At 42.3% G+C, this 12,412-nt stretch overlaps 1 protein-coding gene across 1 annotated transcript in view; it reads left to right on the top strand.

Moving 5' to 3' along the window:
* Positions 1 to 1,026: 1,026 nt before the first annotated feature.
* The window catches only part of NOL10 (nucleolar protein 10), a 24,010-nt gene continuing 12,624 nt past the window's right edge, over positions 1,027 to 12,412 (top strand). Inside the window, exons 1-13 of the mRNA XM_053459507.1 lie at positions 1,027 to 1,194; positions 2,606 to 2,651; positions 4,093 to 4,191; positions 4,888 to 4,965; positions 5,720 to 5,757; positions 6,260 to 6,396; positions 6,611 to 6,676; positions 7,807 to 7,867; positions 8,526 to 8,611; positions 9,089 to 9,167; positions 9,838 to 9,987; positions 10,161 to 10,227; positions 10,618 to 10,670. Coding sequence (XP_053315482.1) covers positions 1,129 to 1,194; positions 2,606 to 2,651; positions 4,093 to 4,191; positions 4,888 to 4,965; positions 5,720 to 5,757; positions 6,260 to 6,396; positions 6,611 to 6,676; positions 7,807 to 7,867; positions 8,526 to 8,611; positions 9,089 to 9,167; positions 9,838 to 9,987; positions 10,161 to 10,227; positions 10,618 to 10,670 — 1,026 coding nt within the window. The 5' untranslated portion in view covers positions 1,027 to 1,128. The remainder of the gene's footprint in view (positions 1,195 to 2,605; positions 2,652 to 4,092; positions 4,192 to 4,887; positions 4,966 to 5,719; positions 5,758 to 6,259; positions 6,397 to 6,610; positions 6,677 to 7,806; positions 7,868 to 8,525; positions 8,612 to 9,088; positions 9,168 to 9,837; positions 9,988 to 10,160; positions 10,228 to 10,617; positions 10,671 to 12,412) is intronic.

Raw genomic sequence — 12,412 nt, 5'->3', positions numbered from 1 at the left:
CGGACCCCAACTCAATAGAGACGCATTGTTTAGGCCCCTAGATTTCATACTTTTTTTGTACAGATTGAACATAAGCAAGGAAGGGTGACTGCCGGGTCCTTCCAGAAGGTTCTTTTCATTCACTGCCAATTTTATGATTGCTTACATGCGGTGGGCTCCAAATCATGCATTCACATCCCATTCACTGCTTCCCTTTCTCTTTGTTTACTGCTTGTATGTGTTTTGGCCCCAAACCAACAGAACCAGAGCAGGGCATTCCTCAGCTTCCGTCCAGAAGGTCCTTTCATTCACTGCTTTTACCGCTGTTTGTTCTCTTCAAAAGTATGGGAGAAAACAATAAATTATGCATTTTAAGCACACCCTTTGTCATTTTGGTGTGTGTTTCCCCATGGGATGAGTGCAACTTCCAAAAGACCCCAATGTATAAAGTATACCCCAGTTTTAGCGTTTGTTGTAGATTAACACACAGTCTACATTTGGGTGGGCAAAGGGGGTTGTCTGATCTACTGTTTATTGCACAGTAAAGAAAATTGTACATAATGAGCAACAGGCTTATAACAACTCGGCTGTATTTAGACCCAGAAGGATCCTCTCTCTAAAGGTTTATTATTCGTACAGTTGATCGTGAAAAAAAAATCCTGTTTGTGGATTAATCCTTACATATATTGGACTGGCGTTCCCAAACATTTTTAAGAGAACACATAAAAGAAAAGTGTTTAATGTACCTATTCACTAAATCATAATTAAAATAAAAGCTACTATAATGCAAATACATAGATGTATGCTCAGAAATCATGCATAGTGTGAAGGTTGGATCCGCTTATGTAATGCATTTACAAGCCATTTATTACGTGCCATTCACAATATGGCGTAAGGTACGTGTCGATCACCTCGCCAACCATAAGATGGCGGTTTAGTCATACCCTACACGGAACTCAGGGGTTTAGCGCGTACTGTTAGTCTGACAACCGCAATATGGCGGTCGCCAGCCGAAGACACGGCAGCTTCCTGCTTCCTACACACGTGGTTTGGTGGTTCCGGCAGAGCTCCAACGTGGGTGTCTGGCCATTGGTTCGGATATTCGGGTTCCCGGTTATGTGGCTCCTGTAGCTCCCCAAATCTCCAAACATGCAGGTCTCTAACGTGAATGACGTGAAGATATATAATTTGAGCTGCGGCAAGTCCCTGCCTGAGGTGAGTGCTGAGACGGGAACCTGTATTATAAGAACACACCAAAACAGTCACAGACCCGGCACACAGGCCAGAACGTAGATGTGACAAACGCACTCCATACCATGTTAAGCTCCTTGCAATTTGGTGTTCATATGTAAGAATGTTTTACTTTACTGGGAAGGTGGTTGATCAGTGGAACAGCCTCCCAGCATAAGTGGTTGAGCCTAATACAATGAGGGAATTTATACACGTCTAGGATAGGTATAAAGCTATCCTGGATCTAAGACCAGAGTCACCAGACCAACGACTGATTGATGTCTGAGTGTTTATATCGGAAACATGTGTCCTCGGGAAGTTATACCTATAAACGGGTGTTCCTGGTATGTTTAATGCATTCCCGCAGTATCGGGGGGTTACCGGTCTCGCTGCTGAAGGGGTAGTTACTGACGGGTGCGTTGTGATGAGGTTTGTTTACGTGAGATGAAAAGTCTGTCTTTCCTAACCGTGCATTAGAAACAGGGCAATTCAGCCAATCCCCCGTATAACGCGCGGCGTGTAGGAATGTTCTGCGTGACGTTAAACGCACGGTATGACGGGCACACACAGGAGCAACGGATGCCTTGGTTGTTATGGTAACTGGCTCTGGCGTGTTGTGATTGTGCCAAATACTTACAAAATTCGATTGAAACCCCTATATACTCTTGAGGGGTCCGGGGCTTTATTATTATGTCTTCTCTCCCAACGTTTTAGGCCAAATACGCTGCGTCCGTCTCTTTGTTAATTGTCTTTTTTTTTTTATTCGTACGATCTCATTGTGCATATTGTTTTCCCTTTTTAATGGAAAATTCTCTTGACTCTTTGATCATATGTAGTTTGCTTACTACATCACCCATAACCCTTACGATGTCATCGGTTTTTGGGTGACTAGCGCGTGTACTCAGTCATCTTAAAGGAAATTCTGCGAGATAGAGCACTCTGACGTCCATGATGTCATCATTTAGCATGTGATGGCACGTTTATACTTCCGATTTAATGAAAAGGCTTCCTTAGTTTCACTGTAAGTCTTTCTTTTACCCCTCTGCCCTGTGCGTGGCTTTCTAAGCGCGGAGTATTTGGAAAAGGATGGCACGCTGCATGTGGACCGCTTTACATTTCCTCAATAACAGATCTTAAAACTGCGTTTGAAAGGCCCACGAGGGCCGCAGGGTCTGATATTTTTCTGAAGGATCCCTGGACAGTAATTAAGCAGCCTGACGGAGCGGATAGTAACGGGGAGCTCTGCCATTGCTTTATTCTGACCGTATTAGCGCGGCGTATGGCTTTACACGTAGGGGAATCATGGGATCATGCTGTGTATGATGTCATCGACTAAATCCTAATGTTTTATTTATGGTAAAATATTAAATGACGTGTTTCTTTCTTTTTTTCCCAGTGGCTTTCTGATCGTAAGAAAAGAGCTTTGCAGAAAAAAGATGTGGGTGAGTAGAGTGCTGCCCGGCTGATAATGCCCAGAATAATATCGCGAGGAGCAATGACTCCTAGGAGTTTAACCCCTTCAATCCCCTATAGACGTACCGGGACGTCCAAAAAACGCCCACAAAGAAACCCCTATGGACGTATGTACGTCCAGCCCTTCGTGCAGCGGACTCCCCACTGACCGGCTGTTACCGGTAAACTGCCCGATCGCGCAGTTGCAAACGCGCGATCGGGCATTCCCCATACAGGACGGGAGGGGGAGTGAGAGATGGTTTCTCACTCCCCTCCCCGCGATCCCCCTGCACCGATCACACTGTGATCGCAGCGTCTCTGTGCCTCATCGGAGGGCAGGATATCCCCGCAGTGACGTAACCCGGAAGGTCATCGGAGGACAGGATATCCCCTGCGGGGATATCCTGCCCTCCGATGAGGCACAGAGACGCTGCGATCTCTATGCAGGTCTGTGAGGACCTGCATAGAGATCACAGTGTGATCGGTGCAGGGGGATCGCGGGGAGGGGAGTGAGAAACCATCTCTCTCACTCCCCCTCCCGTCCTGTAAGAGAAAAGCAGAAAAAAAAAAAAACGGTTAGTGAATTAAAAATAATATTAAATAAATCATTAAAATATTAATATAAATAATACAAAAAAAAATTATAACGTGAGCTGTGATGTCATTGTGACATCACTGGCATGTTCAGGAGGTCCCAAGGAGGACCTCTAACCATTTCTGTGTAAAAATAATATATAAAAAATAAAAAAACATGTAAAAAAATTAATATAAAAAAAAATTAAAAAAAAATATATAAAAAAAAGATAAAATAATTATTAAAAAACCTTACTTCCCATTGCCCTAGCATAACATCTAGCCAGTATAACCCTCCTGCCCCCGTTCACAACCCCCAAACCCGTTAAGCCATAGGCATAAAAATTATACAAAATTGTACACCTAATAGTATGCTCCCTGGAGCTGGCAAATTCTGGAAAATCTATATAAATTAGGTATTTCTGAAATCAGGACACCTGAATTAATAAACTTGGAGGGGATTTTCCATCACTTTACCTAATTTTGTGAGGATTCAGAGGGAAAATGTAAAAAAAAATTAGTTTATTTTTCTAATCTTCGCTAGTTTTTAGTAAATTTCTTATTCTAAATTTTCAGCTAATCATCCAACTATGGTATCAAACGAAAGCTCTATCTCTCCTTGAAAAAACGATATATAGTTTACATGGGTACACTATTCACAGGAAAAGAGAATCATCGCTAAACCGACATACCCCAAAAATGGCAAAATTGCTCTGGGCTTTGAGGTACCAAAAACCCCTGGGATTGAAGGGGTTAATGGGGGCATGTAAAATATTCTGTCTCTGTTGTGATCAGTTAGAACTGTATCCCTTTTGTATGCTGTGTGTGTTGTATAATATAAAATGTATATCTTTGCAGATGTCAGAAGGCGGATCGAACTTATTCAGGACTTTGAAATGCCCACAGTCAGCACCAACATCAAAGTGTCGAGAGATGGACAGTACATTATGGCAACGGGTAACAACGTGTGATTGTTTTTCCCCCCCTATGTAAAACTGCCGAGAGACTGTACCGTCTGTACCGTCAACATTCTCCTTTAAAATAGCTCTTTTGTTTAGAACATTTGTAACACTCTCTAGTATGTTAAATAAACATTAACAGATCCGTAAATGTATTCTTTTCATCGGAAAGTTTAATCGCATAAAAACAATGCAAACTTTTTTTTTTTTTTTTCCCCGGCAAGAATTTTGTGTCGCATGACAATTAAGTGCTCCTGGCAAAAAAAAATGATAAACAAGGCACAATTTAGCCCTTTTCTATAATTAAAGGCCTGTGCTGTTTTACTAATTGCTGTTTAATAATCTATTTTACGGTTTTGCTACATATTGATATAGGATATATTATGATGGGGATATTATTGTGCACAAATTAACAGGACGGTATAATGTCCCAGACACCCCTGTGTTAGAAGAATGCATGTCAAAGTACTATTTAGGAAACACTTATACTGAGTATATTAATACATTCATCCAAAATTAAAAAAAAAAAAAATATATATATATATATATATATATATATATATACAGTACTATTCTGATTAAAACAAAACTTCTCACCCCTTCTAAAACATAATGAGAGGGAATGAGAACGACAGAGGGAATGAGAACGAACAGTCTAACCAGACACATTAACCGATCTTTCGTTATCTTTCAGGAACCTACAAGCCCAGAGTCCGCTGTTACGACACATACCAGCTGTCGCTGAAGTTTGAAAGATGCCTGGATGCCGATGGTTAGTGTTCTGTAACGTTATTTTGACTCGCTTTAAGCACGGGCCTTATTGAATTCTGTATGAAACATGACTGCTATGCTATGGCTCTTTTACTATTGTAGTCCGGTATATTTATTTGGAAAAATAGATCCTTTAATAATAGGGGATCTGCTCATCGCGCATGCTACATGTTATTACATTAAAAAGGCATGGCGTATGCGTTCTACGTGTAAGCCAGCAGTGCTGTATGTTCTCTGTCGCTCTGGGCAGACACAGTCGCTTGCGGTGTCCATGTGCGCTGTTGGACCCCTCTGCCGACAGTCAGAGACCCACCGTATGGATGAACCCTGCCGGTGCCTGCTTTCTACAGCAACAGAGTCTTCAAAGAAGTTGACGGAAAGCATTGCAATGCCATTAAAAAAAATTAAATAAAATTCAAGCTGCTACCCTAATATCACACTTAATACATTGATAAACCTATGTAATGCTTATCACAAGTAACCCAATGTGTTATAACCCAGCATATGTGTATATTACTGCGAGCGGCCATCTTACCCTGCTGTTTAGGGCTTTGGATGGTTTTTCCTCCCCGTTTGTAATTTTTTCAGGGAGCCACAAATCTTAGCTTTCATAAGGGAAAAAAGCTGTAGTTATAAGTATGTTTGTGCTGAAACCTGTGAAGGTGGCAGTTGGTCTTGAAATGTATTTACCAGAAGCGTACCTGATTTATCAGCAATTCCTCTGAATAATTGCAGTCGTTTCTTTTCTTTTCCAGTGGTTAAGTTTGACGTTCTGTCGGAGGATTACTCGAAGGTACCGTACATGGTGCCTGGTTATCGGTGCTGGCCGTAGCGATATCCTGTTTGTCTTCCAGCGCTCAGGCCGGTGATTGCTTATGTGTCAACGAGGCCCAAGATATCATCTCTAAAAATGTTCAAGAATGACCCAAATTACACATAAATGTCATGTGTGGCAAATATTCACTTAATTCCAGTAATGTAATTTGCCAGTTTGCTTCAATGGTCACCCGCATGCGTTCTCTAAGGGTAGGGGGTCCCTGCATAATGCAGTGATGTCCCCCTCCACGTAATATTCCCACATCGGAAGCTTGTCGGCGCTGGCGCTTTATGTCTTGTGAAATAGGGACGCTAATTGCTCATTTGTGTAATAAAACCCACTGAAAATGTTCTTTTTCTCCAAAAATAAAATTCAGGTAGTTTCTAGAGGTTGCTGGAAATCTCTGTTCTCTCTCTCTCTCCCGGACATTAGCGAATAATAATAATAATGAAACTCCTTGCTCTCTTTCTTCGCACAGATTGTTTTCCTTCAGTGTGACCGATACGTGGAGCTTCACTCCCAGCACGGCCGCTACTACAGGCTGAGGATACCGAAGTTTGGCAGGGACTTTTCCTACCACTATCCCTCCTGCGACTTGTACTTTGTTGGAGCAAGGTAACATATATAAATATATATATACACGGAGCGCAATCAGTCAATACTCTCCTAGGGGCCAAAGTGAATAATTCAGTCCATTTTACTCCGGCCTCTTATGATGTTAATGTCAGTTTGGCATGTTTAACCATTTTACTGAAAGTGTGTATTATATGGCAATTAATACAAATGAGCGTGTGTTTTGCAATTCACCCTTTTGTTTTGTTTGACTCAGTTCTGAAGTATATCGGCTGAATTTGGAGCAAGGACGCTACCTGAACTCCCTGCAAACAGATGCCTCGTAAGTGCAAAGTCTGAACAGCCTCCCGTGCTTCAGCATTGTCATACTACAGAAGGCCACTAGGTGGAGCCAAAATACTTATTTTCATATATATATATACCGTATTGGCTCGAATATAGGCCGCACTTTTTTCCCCCACTTTAAGTTTTTAAAGTGGGGGTGCGGCCTATATTCGGGGTCTAGCGCCCGACGCCCGGGACATGCAGTCCCGGGCGCCGGGCAAGCAGCGGGGTTAAGATACAGATCCCCCGCAGCGGTGCAGGGGACCTGCATCCTTCTCCCCGATACGTTCAGACAGCCTCCCCTGCCAGCACTTCCCACGGGGGGGGGGTGCCGGCACGGGAGGTTATCTAAGCGTTTTACCTCTGCCCACCCCCGACTTACCGGAGCAGACTCCCGGGTGTCTTGCGGGGCCGGCGGGAGACATCTACGCAATACGCGCATGCAACTTCTGGTACCGGTACCGGAAGTTGCATACGCGTATTGCGTAGATGTCCCTCGCCGGCCCCGCAAGACACCCGGGAGTCTGCTCCGGTAAGTCGAGGGGGGGGGCAGAGGAGGACAGCGGCAGCGTATCGCGGGGAGGGAAGACAGCGGCAGCGTATCGCGGGGAGGGAGGACAGCGGCAGCGTATCGCGGGGAGGGAGGACAGCGGCAGCGTATCTCGGGGAGGGAGGACAGTGGCAGCGTATCTCGGGGAGGGAGGACAGCGGCAGCGTATCGCGGGGAGGGAGGACAGCGGCAGCGTATCTCGGGGAGGGAGGACAGCGGCAGCGTATCGCGGGGAGGGAGGACAGCGGCAGTATATCACGGGGAGGGAGGACAGCGGCAGCGTATCTCGGGGAGGGAGGACAGTGGCAGCATATCTCGGGGGGGGACAGAGTGGCAGCATGTTTTTTTTGGTGCTTTTTTAAAGAAAAAAAACTTTTTCTTTAAAAAAGCACCAAACTTTTAGGGTGCGGCCTATATACGGGGGCGGCCTATATCCGAGCCAATACGGTATATTATATATTACAAATATATATATTATATAATTACAAACTTCATTTTTCAGAGTATACTTAAGTAATCTACATGAATAATTGAAGTTATTGAACACAATAAAAGCATATATTCTTTTTTCCCCGCAGACAGATTAACGTTTGTGACATTAATCCTGCACATCACTTATTTGCTGCTGGCACGGCTGAGGTAATATACATTTTATAGATTAAATATTTTTGGCATGATTTTTTTTAATGCCTGTCTAGCACGCTAGCGTGGACGTGTTACAGCTAGGTTCAATCCTGAACCCAGTTAGTACGGTAGGAGAATATTTGTTTGATCCGGTTTAATGCTACTTAACAGTCTGACTGTAGGAGAAAACTACATTTCTGAGAATTGGAAGTTATCATACTGTCGTAATTATTTTTTTTTAAATGTGTAATATAACACTTCTTGTGGCCATGTTTCATTAAAAGATGAACATGAAAGAAGTGGCATTTAGTAATTCCGGCATTACTGCAAGTCAGGCAATGTAGGAGCTTCTCTTAGAATAAAAATGAGACTGTAAACCTGCATTTTCACTGATCTTGTGATATCGTATCGCGTAAAAATTGCACCGTTTATTTACAGTAGCTAGAAGCATCAGAATATCCGGCTTCATAATTTTATCATTATTTATGTTGGGAACTCTGTATTGTTATATTGGCACATGGGTGCGTTACATCATATAAATGTTTTTTCCACTTTAGTGGTACAGATACTCATTATCTGTCCATTTGTTTTGTCTTTCGCTGTTTAGCAATTAAACTAATGGCATTCCGCCGCCTGTCTGTTAACTGCTGTGTCCGCTTCTAATCCTGCGCAGGGTAAAGTGGAGTGCTGGGACCCCAGGAACAGAAGCCGGGTGGGAATTCTAGACTGTGCCTTGAGTAGTGTAACAGAAGACACTGAGTACGTGCAACGTTTTTTATTTTACACAATCCTTGTCGGGTACACGTCAAATAAAGATACTAACCACAAGTTGTAGAGTCACCTAAAAGTTTAAAACTTGTTCTCATTTTTCTAAATCTTTTTATTATATATAGGGTGCTATATATAAAACAATAAATAACAATATATCCATATCACATTTTTTGTACTTTTCCTGTTTTTAAAGTGCTGACTCGCTATAGACAAACGTATATCATTTCTAGAACATGTTAGAAACCTTCCTGACTTGCACAAGTCTGTACTGACTGCAAAAATGTCAGCAATTTGTATTTTGACTAGCATGGGAAAATAATTTCGGCTATCTCTGCGCGCCGTTCCAAGGTCGCATTACACTTTCACCATTAATCCGTTTTCTGGCACCGTTTCTCCTCCTCTGTAGTTCTCTTTTATGAGGTTCGGTCATTTTTAATCCCGCTCCTTATGTATTTACTCTTTCAGAATTGAAAGTTTACCGTCGGTTTCAGCTCTGAAGTTCAGCGGACCGCTGCATATGGCTGTCGGCACATCGACTGGACAGGTGCTCACAAGGATCATAAAGCTCTGAATTAAATTCGAGCCAATTATTTCTCAATGTGTTTCTTTGGGTAACCCTATTTACCCCTGCGAGCCAAGCACTCGCAATGTATTTGTTTATTCACTTAAAGGGACAGTCTAGTTCCCCAAATGTAGTTTGCGTTGCATGTTCCATTTCCGGTGATGTATTTTACACGCATTGTGTCGTTGGAGTTAGAAAACGTAGATGTCTGTCTCTTTTTCCTCCTCCCCAAGTAGCGCGCCTATTAAAGTCAATAAAGCAGCAGCAGCCAATCACATCTAAGGTAACAAAACACTTATATTCAGACAGCATGCGGGTGATTGGCAGCTGCTCCTCATTGACTCGGAAGTGAGTTGTATTGAGCGTGTAGATTAAGCATACTGAGGTATGCTTTCTGCTTTCAGTATAGATAGCGGGGGAGGGGTTCAACGAGAGAGAAGTCTAATTCCCTAACCTTAATAACTAAACAATGTAATGACGTGAAATGGGCTGCGGCCAGAGTGCATTTACCATGAATCAGTAGCAAAAAATCTTGGATAAGTGTAAAATTACCCATCCGCATGATTTTTTATTAGCTTTATTTGTCTAACGTTAAGGGCATGATGAGTCTGCGCACGTTACAAGTTACGCGTCTTGCTTTGCCCTCCAACAGGTTCTTATTTATGATCTTCGGTCCAACCGTCCGATGATTGTCAAGGATCACCAGTACGGGCTGCCTATTAAATCCATACAGTTTCATAGCCCTCTGGAACTGGTCATATCGGCTGACTCGAGAATTATCAAGATGTGGAACAAGAACAACGTAAGCCTCGCGTCTGAATGTCATTTATGAACGTATTCAATAGAAATAAGAAGGATGAACGCCTTCATTGACATTGTCCATCAAACGGTTTTGGTTTGGAAGTTTGAAATATTCCTGTTGACAGTTTATAGTAGTATACTGTACACACGTATTTAATTTGCCTTCTCTTTTAGGGGAAAATATTTACTTCCATTGAGCCAGAGGCAGATGTAAACGATGTCTGCATTTATCCCAACTCGGGTGAGTGTGTTTAGGTGCGCCTGTCGGCTGGGTGCATGCCGGTTTCGGGATGGAAACCCCAGCCCCCCAATTCAGTACCTGCTACTTTGGGCGTCCAACTAAAAAAAAAATTTCCAAATATTTTAGAAACATGGAATTTGACGGAATGTAAGACCCGTTCGGCCCGTCTAGTCTGCCCTCTTTTTCCTGATGTGAAGACTTAAACCTTAACCCCTTAAGGACAACGGGTTATCCTCAAACCCATAAAGGACAATGCATTGTGACATGAAGGGGTTAATCATGCATGTTTAATGACTCTTGGTGACTCTTCAGGACCTTTTAATGTATTCTTTTTATGAAAACTGATTTGTTAGCTGTTTTTTTTCACAATCTTTTATCGCATTTCTTCAGGGATGCTCTTCACTGCTAACGAGGCACCCAAAATGAATGTCTATTATATTCCGGTAAGTCATTGACATCGGCAGAAGATTTTTCTTTGTATGATCGCTTACTCTGTTTGCTTTGAAACACCTTTGTAAAGATTTAATCCATGATATGTCTATTTGGAAAAAATAGCTGCTTTTTAACACCATAAAGTAAAGCAAATATAAAGTACGTGGTTCTGTTTAGGCCAGCGTCCGTCAAGTTGTAATTCGCATGATACAGGCACCTTGTTGCTAGGCTGAGACTGGTCCGGTAATTTGGGAATAGATATAGAAGGATGATGAAATTTGGGGAATTCCAACAAAACTTTTATTTTGTACAGCAACCAAGTTTTATTTTTGGGCGTTTTTAAAATTTACCACCGGAAATGCCGAAAATGATTACAATGACCGTGTATTGAAATAATTACCTTCCTGACATGAAAGGGCATGTGTGTCAAGTGCTTTTAAGCTGGTTAACGTCAGCGGCTCTGATAATTGCCACCCGGGGAATAATAGAATTTATCTCGTTACTTAGAATTGAGCAGCATAACAAGTAGCATCAAGGAGGAAATGTGCCGACACGTGGCTATTATAAATAATGGGGCATCTATCTTATTGTAGGCTTTATTCTGACGGCATTCTGTTTATGACCATAATAAGTAAATAAAAAAAAAAAAAGGCATTTTAGAAAGAAAAATAAAGAACCTGCTAAAGGAGAAGAGAAAATAACATGTCTTACATGCAATTTAAATCCACATAGTTTCATTACTTTATATAGTGGCAACAAAAAGTAAGGGAACCCTTTGGAATTCCCAGCATTTCTGTATAAATGTGTCTTTTAATATGATCTTCATCTAAGTTACAAAAACGAAGAAACGTTTTTATTAACTAATAACACAAACTATTGTTCTTGTCCATATTGAATACATCATTCAAACATTTATAGTGTGGGTTGGAAAAAGTATGTGAACCCCTATATCACTTATACAAAAGCTACGCACAACGTAGAATGGCGAGTGAGGTGAAAAAGAACCCTAGAGTAACAGCTAAAGGCTTGAAGGAATCACTTTGACATGTTAACACCTCTGTCTACCATATGCAAAACATTGAGAAGGCATGGAGTTCATGGCAGGACACCCCTGAGGAAGCTGCTCCTCTCCAGTTTAGCATCACTGTTGGCCAAAGAGCACCTTGATACTCCACAACGCTCATGGGACTCTGTGGACTCTGATGAAACTAAGGTTAAATTGTTTGGGAAGAATACGCAGCGCTAGGTATGGCATAAAAAGGGGACCGCTTACCACCATGAATACTTCATCCCGATGGTAAAGTATGGCGGAGGGAGCATCATGATTCAGGGCTGCCTCAGGGCCTGGACAGCTTCCCATCATCGAGGGGACAATAAATTCCCAACATAATATACAGGATAACGCTGCCCGCCAGCCGCAGCTCAGTAGAAGCTGTGTAACGCAGCACGATGACCCTAAACATCAAAATACATCTACTACAGAAGGGTTTCAAAAAAGAAAATCCACCTTTTGGCCCAGTCAGACCCAGTAGATGGTCTAAAATCCCTCCAGAATGCTGTCGGATCCGCAGCTCCCGGAATCGCTTGTTTGCGGTTTTTGCTGCCAAAAAGAGGTCTGACGAGTTATTAAATCCAGGCGTTCACTTACTTTTTTCACTGGCACTTTGAATGTTTAGTGGGTACAGTCAATATACTCATGAAGGATTGTGTGTTATTAGCTTAAGCACATTGTGTTTGTCTATACTTGTGACGT

The sequence above is a fragment of the Spea bombifrons genome, chromosome 3 (assembly GCF_027358695.1).
Source record: "Spea bombifrons isolate aSpeBom1 chromosome 3, aSpeBom1.2.pri, whole genome shotgun sequence".
In the NCBI taxonomy this organism is placed as follows: Eukaryota; Metazoa; Chordata; class Amphibia; order Anura; family Pelobatidae; genus Spea; species Spea bombifrons.
Note: the sequence above shows the minus strand (reverse complement) of the source record. Positions and strands in the feature narration are given on the sequence as shown.